Source organism: Manis javanica, chromosome 4 (genome assembly GCF_040802235.1).
Source record: "Manis javanica isolate MJ-LG chromosome 4, MJ_LKY, whole genome shotgun sequence".
Classification (NCBI taxonomy): domain Eukaryota; kingdom Metazoa; phylum Chordata; class Mammalia; order Pholidota; family Manidae; genus Manis; species Manis javanica.
Genome location: NC_133159.1, coordinates 18,424,524 through 18,443,111, shown reverse-complemented (window position 1 = coordinate 18,443,111; position 18,588 = coordinate 18,424,524). Strand labels below are relative to the sequence as shown.

Genomic DNA, 18,588 nt, shown 5'->3' with positions numbered 1-18,588 from the left:
TTCATGCACACTAACTCATTGAATCTACATATAATGTAACCCACACATTATCATCTTTCCCAGTTTAGAGATGAGTGAGGCACAGAGCAGGCGAGCAATTTGCCCAAGGTCACATGGCCAGTAAGCCCTGGGGCTGGGATTCCAACCTGAGCAGTGTCTCTCTACCAGTGTGGCCACAACAATTTCATTACATCACTTCAGGGGCCTCTACAGGCAGTGTTTCATTTACTCCTCACAAAGCTCTCAGAGTTGCTCTTTGCCTGACCCAGGTGCTCCAAGAGCAGCTTCAGGGGCTGACCCGAGACAGCCCAGGCATTACTGCTCTTGGCGGCTGGTGGGAGGCTGACCCTTTTCTTTGTTAAGGAGCTGGTAAGGGCACCAGAGGAATGAAGATGTATGAGCGGGTAAGGCCCTGCCAGCCCCAGAGCATCTTCCCATTTACAGATGCCTCCAGTGCCACAGAGAGTCCCGGAAATCAAGGCCCAGCTGCTCATTTAGCAGATGAGGGAAACTGAGGCCCAGAGACTGGCAGTGCCCGAAGTCTTTCAGGGGAAGGGGGAAGAATAAAGGCCATCCTGTCCTTCACAGGTTCCTCATCTCGTTCTCTATGGAAGTAAAGACTGAGTCTTGAAATCCTATCTGCTTCCCACGCGCTGCGAAAGGTAGGGCTGCTTCGAGGACTCCCGTTCACAGCTGGGGCCGGTGGCTCCTGGGCTCACCCAATCTTCAGCGTCATTGGGGCCTGGATGGACATGTCACACTGCCCCAGAGCCACACCTCAAAATTCTGAGAATAAGAAGTGGCCCAACACCCTGAAGGAGACACACCCAAATGTTAGCAGCGGCGGATCTGGGGCGTGAAATTGTGGGCAATTTTTATTTCCTTCTTTGTACTTTCCCACAGTTTCCAAATTTTTATTTGGTGAACATTTATCACTGTTATAATCAGAAAAAAAAATACTATACTTCTTTTTTTTTCCTCTAGGAGAAAGCAGGGACATGTCACAGGAAGCTCTTCAGCTATTGAGCGTAAAATGTGTGACCCTTGTTAAACCAAGAAGAGGAAATGGGAGAGGGAGGGAGGCAGAGAACCAACATCTGTTGGGTGCCTACTATGTGGCAGGCAAGGTGCCGGGAACCTACACTCATTGTGTCTGTAAACCTCACAACTATCCAGGGAGTTTGGTGTTCTGACCCCCATTTTACAGAGGGAGATACTGAGGCACATAGAAGGGAAGTGATTTGCTTGCAGTTTGTGCCTCACCATGGTGCCTTTCCATGAAGTGGCAGAAAATACAACTTCAAAACCAGTTTGGTTTAAGAAGATCCAGAGAACCTGTTATCCTGGTGCCTCTTAGAGGACAGCCCCCCCTCCCACATTCTTCCTGATACAGCTGCCCTGCCAGGCATCCTTGTAGTAACCCAGACAGGGACCGATGTCTGTATTTGCCTTTTTCTTAATGACAGAGGGTCATTTTATGTTCCATGTACAATGTTTTGTCTTGCATTGATGCTCAATGCAGAGAGAGCTGAAGTGGACCCCATCTGCCATTTGGTTACCAGTAGTACTGAAAATTTGTACAATCCTTTTGGAAGAAAGAGGTGACAATAGAGCAAAAGCTATAAACAGGTTATGATCTTTTCTCTCAGGAATTCCATTCCCAGGGATGTATTGGTAAGAACTACTACCGCTGAAATAGAAAACTACATGCATAAAGATGTTTGTGTCAGTATTAACTACAATAGCAAATAATTTGCAATACAACAGTGTGGTGGGAGATGCTATAAAAAGTGATCTTTTACAATGGAGAAATAGTTGACTCATATGTGGTAGCCAACCCACAAGAGACCACCCAGTGATCCTCATTCCTGTAGTCACACACTAGAGCTAACTTGGTGATCAGTAGGATGGCACAGAGGTGACCGTGTGTGACTTTCAAGGAGAGGTCCTAAAAGATGTGGCAGTTTCCACGTCGATCTCTTGACCCCTCGTTCTGGGAGAAGTGAGCCACCGTATCATGAAGAGACATGAGGCGCACTACAGAGAGGTCCATGTGGAGAGCCACTGAGGCCTCCTGCCAACAGCCAGCTGAGGGCGCCATCTTGGGAAGGGATAGCCTCAAGCCCCAGTCAAGCCTTCAGATGATAGCAGCCCTGCCTGTCATCCCAGGTGCAACCTCATGTGCAGCCCTGAGCCAGAACTGCCCAGCAAAGCTGCTCCTGAAATTCCTAACCCACAGAAACTATGATGGACAATAAATGCTGCTATTCAAAGTCACTATGTTTGGTGGTAATTTGTTCCACAGCAATAGATAACCAATGCCCCAATATAATGGCATATCATGAATGAACTACAGCTACACACAACAATATAGGTAATTTCACAAACATAATGTTAAGTAAGCAAAAGAAGTCAGATACCAAAGAAGATATTCTTTGTGATTTTAACAATAAAAAGGGTTGGAAACACTTAAAATTAATCTATGCTGTCAAGGCAGTGGCTTCCTTTGGGAGAGGGAAGTTAGTCAGGAGAGGGCCCCCCAGGGGCTGGTAACATTCCACTTCCTGATCTGGGGGCTGTTTGGTTTGGATCATGCAGGTGTTCAGTTTGTAAAAATGTATCCAGCTGTACATTTATGATTTGTGCACTAGTGCACTGTATTTCAATACAAAATATTTTAAAATGACCCTTTTATATGCGCTATATAAAATGAAGACACCCATGATCAGGCTCTGGCAGGAAAAGGGCAGAACCTCAGGAGAGCCCGGACGGTGATCTGCCGTCCTGTAAAATGCACACGCACGCAGAAGGCAGGGTGGAAAAAAATGAAGTGTTTGTGTTGGGAGGCAGAGATTCTGGGTAATTTTTAAATCTTTAAGTATTTCGTTTAAGAATGTATTATACCGTCTTGTCAAAGAGAATGAAAAAAGGGCCGAGAGGTAGAATATATCTGCACAGTGTGTCTAACCAGAAGTTGAAATACAGTCCTCCAAGGAGTAAGCTTTTTATTCACCAAAAATCTGGCCACCCAGAATAACTCCTTCCCAAGGACTTTGCAAATTGTCCGAGTGTGGTTTCTCTAGCTGAATTGCTTATTGAAACTACTGCTTTCATACGGCAGAAGAGCGGAGGCCTGCTCTGCACGTTCGCTGTCCGGCTGGGCTTGCAGGGTAGGCGTGCCAAACAGAGAGAAGGTGTCCCCGACCTGGGGGCCAAACCCAGCAGTAAGTATCAATTTGCTGTGAAGTAACAATGAAACTGGCGGGCCGGAGGATCCTTCCTGGTGCTGACAGTAACAGAGTCAGAGCAGAAACATCACCCTCCAGTCCCAGAAGGTTGCCAACTCAGAAGGTGGATTGAATTCTCAGGTTTCATTGAGCTGTGAACTTTGGACTTTCCATAATGGCTTTCCAGAATAAGTTTCACACTAGGTTCTCAGTAGTCAAACATTCCAACCTTCAGGTATGGTCCTGAAGACACAGAATCTGTTTTGCAGCCCCTCCCAGGTGCCATTCCCCAGCTCAGAAAACTTCAGTGGCTCCCCTGCCTGTAACCTCACTGCCCAGCCTTAAGAGAGATCCCTGATCTGGTTCCGAATTACAAGCCCTATCTGTTACCCAGGATTGTCACTTCTGGTCTCCCGGCCGAGTCCCCTTTGTATCCCTCACCTGGGAACTCCCTTCACCAACCGATATCTACAGGGAGAAGGGCTTTCTAAGCTTCAAAGCTGTGGAAGAAACCACAAAGAAATGTTTCACAGATCCATGCTACAAAAAAAAACAAAAAAATCCTGGTGTGATTAAAAAATACAGGCAAAATTTAAAAACAACTGGAAGAAAAAAATGTTTGCAGCAAATGCCTCAGATGGTTTGAAACTTTAATTTGTAAGGAACCCACTTAAATAAAATTAAAAAAAAAACACGAAGATACCCATAGATAAAAGGGCGAAAGACATAATAAAAAGCAAATATAAGTGGCCAATAAACCTTTGGGGGAAAAAGAATGCTCCATCTCTCTAAAAAATACAATCAGCAGTAAGAGAACACGTTAGGAAAGACACTGCTCGCCGAAGCACAGACCGATGGCCCTGGGGGTGCGTAACCTGGTGAAATGCTTCTGGTAAGCCCCGTGCTAATATGTATCAAAAGCCTCAAAAACGGTCCTACTTCTTGTCCATGTTCTTAAACCATTTCTTTCTAAACTCTCAGGCAAACAATTTGGTGATATTTTTCAATCGTAAGATGTCCATTCTTCCGGTTCACATTTCTGATTGTTTTCTCCAAAACCCAGAAGTTGAAATATGGCTGAAGATAAACGTAAAGAGATTTCTATTGCAATGCAAATGTGTAATAATGAGAAGCTAGAAACAATCCATTGGATAAATAGCCTTGTAATCATCAAGAGTTTCAGGCAATGCGGGAAAATGGTTATGTTAGCTCTAAAATTCTTCAAGAAAAAAAAGTCTTAGCCAACAGGCGGAAGAAAACGCCACAAATGAATTGCGTCTGGGTGGTGAATTTGGGGGAAATTTGTGTATGTGCTTCTCTATTCTTTTCTGTACTTTCCAAATTTTCTACAATGAGTGGAATTACTGTGATAATCATTGAAAAGTTGAAAGCCTTTTATAAAGTACTGCCTTTGATACACTGTCAATTTTCCTAGTGAGAAGCAATTGTCCCTTTAGGAATCGGCACCGGGTAGGCTCAATAAATATTCGTGAGTGAATGAACGAATAGTGCTTTTAAGTCTCTTGGGAATCGTTTCTCACCCTCTGCTTTCATTGCCTGGTTATTTGTGTTTATGTCTTTTCTCCCTGGTGATCCTAGAAGCTCCTGGAAGGCAGAAATCACGTGTCTCCATTATTCACAACAAGCCAGTCAATACTGTTATTTTTTAATGAATGAAGTATCTCATATAGTTAAGTGTGTTTTAACACGAGATAAGAATTCTGGATGCCAAGAATCTGTTTGTTAAACCCATTCCTTATGAAATCAGGGAATGCCCTGCAGGCCAAGGAGGGGGATAAACTGTGGTTCTGCAGCAGCTCTGTCCCTCCCCGGTGGCCACTGCGTGTATGTGCCAAACCCACTGCCTAGGCCTGCGAACACTGTCTTGGGGGTTCCCGTTCTGCAACTAATGAGCTAAGGAGCCTTGGACAAGGTGCTCGCTCTTAAGTTTGTTCAGTGATGAGCCCAGGGTGCTGGAGTATTTCCAGCTTGTTGTCTCCATGATTTCTAAAAACCATCTGATAATGTAAGTTGGCTTAGAATTCAAGTTGAAATGTATCTTTAAAACACTGCAGAATTTTTCTTTTAAAAACTCCATTGAAAAATCAATACTGCGCACCAGACAGACAGGCTCTACTTCAGGTTTTTTACATTTTTGTCTTTATGTGTAATTTTAAAAATAAAATAAAATAGGCAACCTCAAGGTTCTGGCAAGGTTCATAGGATTCTTGGAGCATCTGTAGAAATTAGAAACAGTTCCTCTGCAGTAAACGATTTAAGAGAATTTGATTGTTGAAATAGCAGTGTTTCCAGGGAAGGAAGGGAATGGAGAGGGATCTGGGCTTCCCCTCTCCTGCCCCTCCCAGTGGGAAACCTCCAGGCAGCCACAGCAGGAGCAGGACCGTGTTGCTGGCTTACAGTGACCTCTGCAGACAGCAGGGAGTTGTGTCTGTCTCTGAACCACGGAGGTGGAGGCCCCTTCCGCCCTCCCTGGCCTTCCAGAGTCCTCTCTCACCAAACAGGATCCCTCCCTTCTACACAGAAGTTGGAGCGCCAGTGCACTTGGCACACAGATTTGGGGTCCTTTGGTTCTGCTTGCTTCCCGCCACCCGTGGGCTTCCCTGGTACAGCTACGATCCTCCTGAACTTCCCACTAGAAAAGTCCACTTGGGAAGCTCCGCACTGCTCCACTTCTGATTTCTGCTGGGCCAAGAAATCGGTCTTCCTGAGTCTCCACTTGAGCCCTTCCCAACACAGGGACGGGTGACAGCATCAAACCCAGAGCCCGTGTTTAAGCTCTGGAGCCAGGCGCCCTCCATCAGTTCCTGGGTATGTGATCTTGGGCAAATTATTGCACTTCTCTATGTCTCCTTATATATAAGACAAATTTCCTTATCTTAAAAACGGGGGAGGAGTGCGGAATAATCATCTCTATCTCAACAGATTGTTGACAAAATTAAGACTTGAAGCTCTTTATGTTTAAATTTATATATACATATCACAATACAATAACTGGCATATAATGTTGAATGAAATTATTCGTAGCTGAGGAACTCAGAGGAACAGGGAGGTCTTGACAAAATTGAAGTTTACCCATTTTTTACTGTATAAGAAATAGAATTAGGAATGTGTCCCTGGCTTTTCCTTTTTTTCCCGAGGGACGCCCCAGGCCAGCCCTCCTCACTTGATACCACTCCTTCTCCCGGGGAGCTATTTCCTCCCGAGCCTGCAGACGGGGACCGCTGCGTGGGCCCTTTTCCCACACCCCAGACACAATGTCACCGCATTCCGCGGAGCTCGCCCTGCCTGTCTGACCGGGTGGCGGGGGTGCGCCCGCGGCCGCGCGGTGCTCCTGCGGACGGGACAGCGGCCCCGCCCCCGGCGCGGTGGCGGCGCCCAGCAGACCCGGGCGGGGACAGCCCTCCACCGCAGGGCCGTCCAGGGGCTTGGGCGCGCTGGTCAGGGAGGAGTGGGGAGGAGCCGGAGACTAACCGCAGCAAACCCCTCGCCCTCCCTCGACCCAACTGCCACCCAGACCCGACAGTTTTGCATCCGAAGCGCTTCCTCCAGCTGCCCAGTTGGGCGGCCGAGAGCTAAGGGTGCGCACAAGTGCAAAAGGCCTGCAAGACCCAGGCGCACCCGGGACTGGGCCTGATGCAAGCAAAGCCCAAGGGCGACTTGACCTCCAGGCAGGGCGGCCCTTGCGGGTGCCGGCGACAAGCGCCGAGGTGCAGCTTAGCGGCGCGCGAACGAGCGTCCGTTCCACACAGGAAGGAGGGCTGGGGGCCGGAGGTGCCTTATTTGCGCGCAGCAGCCTCACAGATCTGATAAAGAGGAAGGAAGCCCGCGAGCTGACAGCTCCCCAAACCGACGACGTCCTGCAGCTGTCCTCGCCCTGTCTGCAGCCTCGGGTCGAAAGAAGGGGACCCTGCGCCCCCTGCTGGTCGTTCTAGACCCTCAGCAGTCCGGCGGGACGACCTGGGGAACTAACGCCCGCTCGCTCTGGCAGAAGGTGGCCAGCCTTCCCCGGGACGCAGGGCAGTGAGCCTGGACCTCTACCTTCTGCTCCGTGCGAGAAACTTGCCCCAGCGAACGAACACAACAATAGACTTGTTCCTGCTGGCCACCCAATCACCTTAGCTGTCAGGGGTGGGGGAGGCAAGTCCACCCTGAGAAAGCAGGAACACTTCTACAGACAGCAGAGCACCGTGCGCATATTGCTACGTTCCTTGGACTCTGCTTTGACTTGCCACTTACTAGCTGTGTGATCTTGAGCAAGCGTCTTAACTTTCCTGTGCCAGTTTTCTCATCCATAAAAGCGGAATCATAGTCTCTAACTCAGACCTGTTTGGGAGATGAAGTGAGTTAATGTATATTAAGTGCTTAGAATGGCTCCTAGCTCATAAGAACGTATGTTTGTTAAACTAAAAAATTTAAATTTCAGTGTAGATTGTAGGCTTGTTTAACAGCACTTGCTGTAACTAGTTCCTTATTATGGGGATTCTCTGGCTCTTTCAGTCATTAATGTCTAGTAATTTCTAGTAATTCCACTGTCAGACGTACTTTGTATATGATTTCATTCCTTTGAAATTTGGAGGCTTGCTTATGGGCCAGTATATGTTCTACTTTCAAAGTTCCACGTGTACTTGATCAGGTTTTCTGCAGTTGTTGGATATAGTGTTCCAATGCCAACTAGGTCAAATTGGCTGTTACTCAAATCTGTGATTCCCTTCTGGTTGTGGGTGTTTTCCTGCTTATTCTATCAGATGCTGAGAGAGCTACTTTAAAGATCTCTAATTATGAGGTATTTGTCTATTTCTCCTCTTGGCTAACTTTTGCTGTATGTAATCAAGGTTGTACTATTAGATATGTACACATTTGGGATTGTTGTATTGATAAGGAAAATATTCAACACAGCCGTCAAGGTCAGCAAACCGCTTTTTCCCTCTGGTTGGCAAAGCCCTCCCAGCTCCCACCTCCCCTCCTCCGGGCTCCTCTTTTGCCCTGCGCATGCCGGCATGCCACGTATCAAAATAATATAAATGCTTTCCTTGCTTGGGCTCAGAGCTCAGACCTTGGGAGATTACTCCCCTCTGGGTCCGCGGGCGTAAAAGAAAACCTCAACACTCCCAGACCTCCGAGTGCCGTTTGGTTCTTCCATCAGTGATCCAGTTCAGGTTTTCCAATATTTTCTGTAACAGTTGTCTTCCTAGTGAACTTTTCATTATAAAAGGACATTATAAATGTCCTATATTATAAAATGTCCATCTCTAGTAATAACTTGTTTCAAAGCCTCCTTTATATGGTAAATGTTAACATCTACTGATGTTGTTTACTGTGTCAACGGATTGACTATTCCATCCTTTGATTTCAACCTTATAAAATTTGTTTCTTGTAAATGGCATATATTGGGTTTTGATATTTTTTATTCAGTTGGGCACTCTCTTTTAATCAATAGTTTAGCCCACTTACATTTAATATAATAGCTAATGGTGTATGGTTTGTAGTCAACCTTTTGTTATTTTTCCAATTTGTCCTATCTTCTGTTCCTTTAGTCCCCTCGTCCTTTCTTTTGAATCCATCAGATTTTTTTTAAATTCCATTTTCGCCTTGAATCATGTATTTTTAAGTCATTTGTTCTTATAATTCTTAGTACCTACCTTAGGGATTACAATATTTATTTGATTTATTGTAGTTTTCTTAAATTAGCACATTTACCACTTGCTAAATAATGTAAAGATCACAGAAGTACTTGACTCCATTTACCTTCCACCACTAATACATACCACATTGTATATGTTATGTCCTCAAACATTATTGTTTAAATTGTGAGTACTAACATACATTTATCTACATATTTACCTTTCCATTGGTCTTTTTTCTTCTGATTCTCTATTTCTGGGGTCATTTTCCTTTGGGCTGAATTACTTTCTTTAGTATTTTTCTTTTGTAGCCCAGGTATGCTGGTGCCAAATTCTCTCAGCTTTCGTCTGTCTGAAAATACCTTTATTTTGCCTTCGTTCTTGAGAATATTTTCACTAAGTATGGAATCCTAGGTTAGTAGATTCTTCTTTTTTTTAGCACTTTTAAAGATTCCTGTGTTCTGGCTTCCAGAGTTTCTGCTGAAAAGTCGGCCACTGGCTTTACTCTTGCTCCTTACATGTCATTTCTCCCTGGCTGTCAGTAGGATTTTCTGTCTTTGGTTTTCAGCAGTTTGACTGCTATCGTTCCGTGTGGTGCCTTTGCTTTTATTCCATATGGAATTAGCAGCTGATTATAAATGTGTGCGTTGATGTCTGTCAACAGTTTTGGAAAATCCTCAGCCATTTTTTCATCACATACTGCTTCTGCCCCATTTCCTGTCTGTCTGGAAATTCAGTTACAGGTACCTGCATGTCCCAAATGTCTCTTATAGTCTTTTCTTGCAGCTTTGGGTTTTTGTTGTTTTGTTTTGTTTTTTAATTCTTTTTTACCCTCTTCACTTCGGTTTGGATTTTTCTATAGATCTATTTTCAAGCACAAATCCTATCTTCAGCTGTGTCCATTCTGCTCATGAACCCATACTATGAATTCTTAATTTCAGATTTGTGCTTTTTAGCTTTTAGAAAAGATTTATTGAGGTATAATTTTACAAACTGTAGAATTCATTATTTTTAGGTGAACAAAATTAAGTGATTTATAGTAAATTTATTGAGGTAAGCCATCATACAATTTTTTCCTTTTCCCTTTTAAGAATGTACTTTGATGACATTTAAATTGAGTTTTAATTCAAACACAAAGGAAATCTGTCCCACTATGTCAATCAACCTGTCAATACATTGATTATCCAAAATTTTAGCAAGGCAAAATTGATATATATTATATGCCATAAAGTTCACCCTTTTGAGTGTACAGTTCAGTGGTTTTTAATATATCCACAACGTTATACAATCATCTAATTCCAAAACATTCTCATCACTCCAAAAAGAAACCCCATACTCACTAGCAGTCACCCCCATTCTGTCCTCCCCAGCTCCTTGCAGCCATTACTCTGTCTCTACCTGTATGCCTGTTCTGGACATTTCACATAAATGGAATCGTACCATATGTGGTCTTTTGTGTCTGGCTTCTTTCACTAAGCATGTTTTCAAGGTTCGTTCATTTTGTAGCTTTTACTAGTTTTTTTCAGGCCAAACAGTATTCATTATCTGAAAGATCATGTTTTGTTTATCGATTTATTGGTTGATGGATATTTGGGTTGTTCCCACTTGGGGGCTACTATGAATTATGGTGCCATGAACATCCACGTACAAGGTATGTGGAAGTAAGTTTTCCTATTTCCCTGGTTATAAACCTAGGAGTAGAACTTCTGGGTCATATGGTAGCTCTATGTTTAATTTTTTGAGAACTGTCAAACTGTTTTTCCAAAGAGGCTGCACCATTTTAAATTGCCACCAGCAATGAGAGTTCGAATTTCTCCACATCATTGTCAACACTTCTGACTGTCCATCTTCTTGATTATAGCCGTCCTAGAGGGTGTTTTTTCTTTTTTGTGGGTTTGACTTACATTTCCCTAATGGTTAATAATGTTAAGCTTCTTTTATGTGTTTATTGACCATTTATTTATCTTCCTTGGAGAAGAGTAGTTATGTCTATTCAAATCCTTCTGATTTTTAAATTGAGTTGCCTTATTATTTATTGTTAAAATTCTTTTATATTCTGGATACTAGACCCCCCTTATCCTCAATCTGTATCTAAAACAGTTCCATTGTCTCTAAAAGATCCCTCCTGCCTGTTTGCAATCAATCTTCACTGCAATTTCTACTCTCCTTGCTAATCAACTAAGCTACTTTGTGTTTTGGGTAAGTTCATCCCTCTAATGAGATTTTGTATTCTAAGTATTGTGGGAGACTTCACTCTACTTTTTGGAAGCCCTGGGCCGTCTCTAGCATGCCATGAATAGCTTTGGAGTTGAGCAAATGTCCTGTGAGAAAACTAGTCATGCATTTGGGGTGTTTCAGCTTTCCAGGGTACCCTGTAACTAAGAGCCTTGTGATTTTTCTCCAGTAGATCCCCGCTTCATGGGCCAAACTCAATCCTCAGTTCCAGGCACATAATCAAGAAATGCCCTCAGGGGAGAAAATGGCCAGACCATCAGTTCACCTCAGGAAGGCTTCCACCTCTGAAATTCCAGTTCAGTCCTTAGTGCTTCCACAGTTTAATGTTTAAAAACAAGTTTTATGTTTTAAACCTTTTCTCTGGTAGTTGCAGCAGGAGTGTTGTGTTGCTGTGACTTACTATATCTTTTTACCTATCAATTACTATAAGCTTGTCTTTATATTGTCAGACAAGTTTTTTTCTTTTCCTCCCCCTTCCACATATATGTTGGCTATTTAAGAATTCTTCCTTGTGCATTTTCAAAATCCATTTATCTAGCTCCAAAAAAAAATCTGGTGGGCTTTTGTTACACAATATATTGAATTTATAAATTACTTGGGACAACTGAAATCCTTATGCTTTTAAGTTCTCCATCCATGAATAGTTTACATAACAATTGAGATTTCTATAGGCCCTTTGATAGTATTTTGTACTTTTCTCCTTAAAGGAACTGCACATTCTTTATTAGATCTGATCCTCGATAGCTTATTTATCTTTTAAATCATATTTTATTTTTGGGGTCACATGTCACTATAAGCTCAAAAACTATACATTGACCATTTCCCACCTGTTTTCCTCAGCCACCCAGTTTTCCACCAGAAGAAACCAGTTACTAGGTTATCGATTTTTAGTGTTCATATTTATAGTAATTACATTGATTTTTGTTCCCTAATCTTGTGTCTAGTAATCCAGCTGCATTTTATTATTTCTAATAGTAGGTTATTTTGGATTCCTTTTATGTATATGCATCATCTGCAAAGGGCAGTCATTAGGTTCTTTCTTTTCCACTCCTTGTACTTTTTATTGATCTTACTGCATTGGCTAGGATGCCTCTAATAAAGCAGCTGTAGAAAGGAGCTTGACAACAGCTGCCCTAGATGGCTCCGGTCTTATTCCAGACCTTAATGAGAGGGCTTCTGTTTCATATTATATATGAAATTTGCAGTAGGTTCTTGGCAGATGTCTTTATCAGATTAAAAAACAATTACCTCTGGTCCTATTTTGCTACGAATGAGCATCATGAAAGTTTTTATCAAATTATTTTATGTGCCTATTGAGATGACGATATAGTTTTCTCCTTTCAACTAGTAAATGTGCTCAATCACCCACTTACGGAAAAAAGTAGTCTCAAATAAAACACTTTTACCCCAAGCTGTTATTTATTTTCATGAGGGGGAAAAAAAGAACCTTTTATGATAGTGAAAATATACTTTATTTTTTTTAATACAACAGCTGCCAGCAATATACTGGCTCTAAAGAGAGAAAAGAAAATACAAGCATTCTACAATAGGTTTTCGTTTGCCTTTTCAAGTAATTTTAAAGAAAATACTCCAATTCTGTTCAACATCATGATGTGAGAAGTTGACAATTTTTTCCATGATAAAAATATAATTTTGACAGCCCCAAACTCAATAGTTTGTAACGGGTGGAATAGAAAAAGCCCACATAGTGTATCAATAATGAATGCTTCCCTCTCCTTGAATCAAATACTGATAATAACTAGTGTAAGAAGTTGGTTAATCAACAAACTTAATGAAATGTGTATCAAAATGTTCACAAAAAAATACATTTCTATTGATCCTCATTTTTTACCTTGTAGATATTTTCTAAATGGATATTTTAAATGTGGAGAAATAAAAGCTATCTACATGTAACTCTGGAGAGATTGAAAACTTAACAGAAATAAAAATGCCTAAAGTCTAGAGTTGATCAACTGAATGTAAGAATAAATGTCAGAAACCTCTTAATTGTACACAGATTGCTCAAGGGTTTCAAGATCAGCTGTGTAAGCCAGTTACCTAAAAATAGTATCTTATATGAATTTTATCACAAAAGTCAACAATCCTACTAAAGGATTATACAGAATGGTTTAGAAAATCTGCATCTACATTTAAAAAAAGAGGAAGTTAAATCAACTGAAATAGTAAAGAGCTTTCCAACTGTTCAACACAAATATTTCTCAGAATCCCTTGGAATAAAGTGAGAGCTTCCACTCAGACTCTAATCTGCTTGTAGGAGTGGAACAGAAGGGTTAGTTTAAGTGAAGGAGGAAATGATTCAGTGGTTGTAGAAATAACAGATGATTTCCATTATGTCAACCCATACACTACATAACTGCCATAAACCTTTTATGTCCCAAATCTCCCAAGATTTTAAACTCTATTTCTGCAAATATAAGAGGGAGTGAAAAGCATGCTATAGGATCAACCTTTTCACTAACTTTTGTCCATTTACCAGTCTCAATTTCATTTGACTAATTTACCTGATAAAGCTATCTTCCTACAGATAAAAATAATTCTGACTTCATCAAAATCATGACAGATAGACCTGCCTTCCTTGAACATCCAGAAAGACAGCCAAGTATAATCATGGGATAAATTAAAAAGAAAAAAAAAATGAAGAGAATAAATATCCAAAGTGAAAAAAGATCACAACTGAGTTTCAGGAAGTGTTTTTTTCATCACTTTATTTTGAGAAATGTAGCTCTTTCCTCATTAGCCCTCTATTCGACACTACTTAGTCTACCATTTACCTGAAAGAACAGATGCCCCTTTTCTTGAGTCTTTTTATACTCTAAGCTATGAGGCAAGGTTCAGTATCACCTGAACACCAAGTTGCCACTATTTTAAAAGCAGGTGAAAAGTGCTGATGGCTGCCTACACACCGCTGCCGATGTGACCTTTTCACCCACTGAAGCTCTGGCTGTAGAATTTCTAAACATATAACCTAATCGTGCTTCTTCCTGGAACCAGAGAAATAATCATCCAATATTTAATTAAAGAAGTGGTGCCCCAATTTTCTGATCAGCAACAGGAGTTCTAAGAAAGGTAGGGTAAAGAAACCTCCCTGAGCCAAATGGATACAATCTGGAGCTTTTCTTATCTTTCTCTACCAAGCTAATTACTGATAGGTTAAAAAATGCAGTTACATTTACAAAAATCAGCTGCTTCTATAAAGTCGGTGCTTACTGAATGTTAGCATTTCAAAGGACGGAAAACACTGCTGTTTGAAAGCAGTATACTTAAAAATTGCCAAAAAACAGCCTGTGAGAAATAGCACTTCATAAACAATTTAGGTATAAAAAAATTACCAAAAATGTATTGCAGTCACAATCACAGTCTTTGGAGTAGTGCTTAGAAAGCCCATTTTTAAAAAATGAGTAATTACATAGCAAGCTTTTGTTTTATTTATCACCATGTTCATTCTCCCTTGACAGAGCACATACGATTCCTGGTTCAGACTTCAATTTAAAAAATAAACACACAGAGTGCTATTCCTCAATGTGGCTGTAGAAAAATTTAATTGAAGGAAGTGCAATGACTGAAATTAGGCAAAACTGTGGTAAATATATAATCACCATAACAACTATAATTTAGTCCAAAAGGAGTGAACCATCCTCTACCAAAGTCTAATAGTGAGGGTGGAATGGAAAACATCTGTGTGTTTTATAATTTTTTTTAATATAGAATGGATAACGCATTCTTTAAATTATCTACATTATATTAGAAAGAAAATTCTACTTGTCATTTCAATAAACCCACCCTAAGGTTAATGTCTGTGTTAGTTTTTCCATTACCAATCATTGTACTGCTACAGTTTAATCAACTAAATAGTTTATATAGTGTTGCTCAAAAGATCTACAAATATCAAGGTCTATGCTTACCTAAAAAGGAGCTTTTTAAAATAAAGAAAGCACTTATGTTCCAAATGAATGGCACTGGGCAAAATACATATAACAACACATTTGGACAGATTATCAGGTGCCCATTGGTTTCTTATATGAATAAAATGCTTGAGGAAGATCCTGAGACTATCATCCCCCCTCTTAACTTTTAGCTTCTACATAGTGTCAGATGTTATAAGTGGTAAGAAAGATACATGCTTTCAGGCAGAAGTAAAAATCCATGTACAAAGTAAAAGAGCAAAATCTGTAGTGACTTTGTGCAGAAGGCTCTCTTTACTCCTGGTAACATCCTTCAGCAACTTATCTAGGATAAACGAAATTCAAACAATATTTTGATACAGTAGCAATCCTTTCATATACTCATACTAAATATAAAATTCCAAAAATACATAAATATTCCTTGTACCATGCATTATGCACCAGTTTTGGGCTGACTGATGAGGTCATGGTCACTCTTTTAAGTTAAACATCACACCTCAAAAGTTCTGCCATTGATCTGGCAGTGCACAGACACAATGGTGAGGGCTGCAGAGAGATGGCAAACTACCTCTGCAGTGAAGTGCGTGATGGAGTGTCTCCAAATTAGAGAGAAGGACATGGGGTAGGGGAGGTAGGCAGGGTGAAAGAATTTTAAAATAATACTATTTAGGAGTGTATATTGAAAGATGGCTACTATAATTGGTCTATCCTTTATCCTGATCTTGAATAACTGCATGTTCATGCAAAATAAAGTCTCTACTTTGTAGGAAGAGGAGCAGTCTATTAGGAGAAGCATATTCTTAGTCAGGGGAAGATGTGAAGACATCTCTGTCAGAAGTGCTATTTTACTTGGTAAGTCTTTTGGCTACATCACTATATGCTATTTCCACCTCCTTATCACTGGGACAGGTATTGGTGAACTCATCCCTGCTATAAGCATTAGTTAAGTATCTCCAGATGCCAGTCATTCCTTTTGGAATATCAAAGTTGCGATATTTTTTGGCCACCACCTGAAATACAAAGGGATCAAAAGTTAACATTTATTTTCTGTGACTTATAAACCAGACATCTCTCTGTTTCAGGGCAAACTAATTCTGTGAATCTCTGCAAACTGCTTCTATTTGAAAAGAAGTCTGTCACCTTCATTCTAACTAGAGTTTTCAATAATGGCAAGGGCTGCAAACTACACCAGAGATTCAGAAGCGTGCCAGTGATTGTAAATGCCTGTGTCAGCCATCCAGACAGACAGCCGAGTGTCATCACTGGATAAATAAAACACACACACTATTTCAAATCTCTGTTTCTCCTTCTTGTGATCTGTAATGCACAACTAGTACTTATTATTATCCATTTAACACAGTGTCTCAAACAATAATAAAGGTTCAATAAATGTATTTCCCCTCAAACAGAAAAAGCCAGTTGATCACAGAACAGAATTTGACAATGTAAGTCAGTGTAGCAAACTCCAATTTAAAGTTACCTGTTACATCTTTGAATACTTTGCAGTCACAGAAAAAAACACACAGAATACTAGGCCTGAGGGTAATGGGACACCACATGTTACAAACCTACCTTGACAATGTGTAGTTTAGGCAGCAAGTTGCAATCAGCTAATGTCATTTCATTGCCATCCAGAAATTTACGTGTAGAAAACTTAATGTCCTCCATACTATTCTCATCAATTTCATCAGGGAGGGGAGAATTCAGATACTCATCCAGTTTCTGTAGTGTTTTCAAGAGACCCCTCTCCAAAGCTGAAAGAAAGGTGGGGATACTATAAGAAGGAAAGACACACAAACCCCAAACATGGATATTTTCTTGACTCCATATTCTGCTCCATCTGCTTTAGCACCACACTGTTTTAACTACTGTAACTTTATAAGCAATCTTGATACCAGGTAATATTAAGTTTCCAAACACATATTTTCAAGATCATCTGAGCTATTCTTATTCCCTAAAAATTTTAGAATTAGCTTGTCAATTTACACACACACAGTGAGAAAACCTGTTGGATTTTTGAATGATCTAAATTCAACACAGTTCCATCTTGAGAAGAACTGTCATCTTTACAATACTGAGTCAATTGATGAATACCATTTATTTAACTCTTTAAAGCTTCTTCAGTGTTTTACGTTTCATATGTAGAGGCCTTGCCCATTTTTTCTTAAGATTTATTCCTAAATGGCTGACATTTTTTTTTGTTTTGATATCATTAATGTACAATTACTTGAACATTATGGCCTCTAGACTCCCCTATTATCAAGTCCCCCCCACATACCCCATTACAGCCACTGTCCATCAGTGTAGTAAGATGCTATAGAATCATTACTTGTCTTCTCTGTATACACTGCCTTTCCTGTGTCCCCCCCGCTACATTATGTGTGCTAATCATAACGCCCCTTTTTAAATGGCTGACATTTTTGATGGCATGAATATTTTTGTTATGCTATTGTTTGTGGCTAGAATGCAAAAAAAATACAACTGATGTTTATAATAGCTTTATATCCAACAACCTTGCTAAGTTGCTTGTTATTCTTACAGTTTACCTATAGATTCCTTTGGATCTTCTACATACAGAAGTATATTGTTTAAGAATGATGACAAATTTATTCCTTCCTTTATAATTCTCATTCTTTTCATTCCTTTTTCTTGACTGCTTTATTGGCCAAGACCTCCAGTGCAATGCTAAACAGAAAAGACTGTGAGCACCCTTTTCTAGTTCTCAATCTCAACAGAAAATTTCCCTAGTTCGTCATTAAGTATGTTCATTATAGCTTTTTTTGTAGATTCTCTTTGTCTCTGCTATATCTAGTTTGCTAAGACTTCAGTAAATATATATTTATAATTAATATGTTTTTATCATGCATTTTTTCTTCTGAAATGATGTAATTTTCCTCCTTTATTCTATCAGGGTGATAATCTATACAGCTTTTTTTAATGTTTAAATAATCTTCCATTCCTGAGTTAAACCCAACTTGGTTGTATTATCTTTTTTCTGATATTACTGCATTTAGCACACTTTCAGACTTTCACATCTATGTTTGAGAGAGACTGGCCTGAAACTGTGCTTTCTTTTGATGTTCTTGTGTGGGTGGATATCAAAGTTGACCTCAAAGAAGCAAGTTGAGAAGTATTTTCCTCTTATCTGTTCCCTAGAAGAATATGTGCAAGACTGATACTACATCTTCTCCAAATGCTTAGAAGAGTCCACAGTGAAGCTCTCTGGATCTGCAGTTTGCCTTGTGAAATGGTTTTAAAGACTAAAGACTATTTACATTTTTAATCCCTTCTTATAATAATACTGTTACACTATACTTTCTGTAAATTTATCCAAGTTTTCAAATTTATAAGCATACATTTTTTTGAAGAATTCTCCAAAAACCATGTAAAAGATCTGAAAATTTTTCAAATTTACTTTATGGCTCAGCTTTATAATAAATTTTGCTTAGTGTTCCATGTTCATTTGAAACATTAAAGTACATTCTTCAGTTGTTAGGTACAGTGTTCTATATACATCAATGAGATTAAATGTGTTCATTGTGTTGTGCAATGAACTGTGAC

At 40.3% G+C, this 18,588-nt stretch overlaps 1 protein-coding gene across 1 annotated transcript in view; it reads right to left on the bottom strand.

Moving 5' to 3' along the window:
* Nucleotides 1-12,552: 12,552 nt before the first annotated feature.
* Nucleotides 12,553-18,588, bottom strand: part of CLIC4 (chloride intracellular channel 4) — a 65,608-nt gene continuing 59,572 nt past the window's right edge. Inside the window, exons 5-6 of the mRNA XM_037017851.2 lie at nt 16,600-16,781; nt 12,553-16,037 (exon numbers count right to left, since the gene is read on the bottom strand). Of these exons, the coding sequence (XP_036873746.1) occupies nt 15,873-16,037; nt 16,600-16,781 (347 nt within the window). The 3' untranslated portion in view covers nt 12,553-15,872. The remainder of the gene's footprint in view (nt 16,038-16,599; nt 16,782-18,588) is intronic.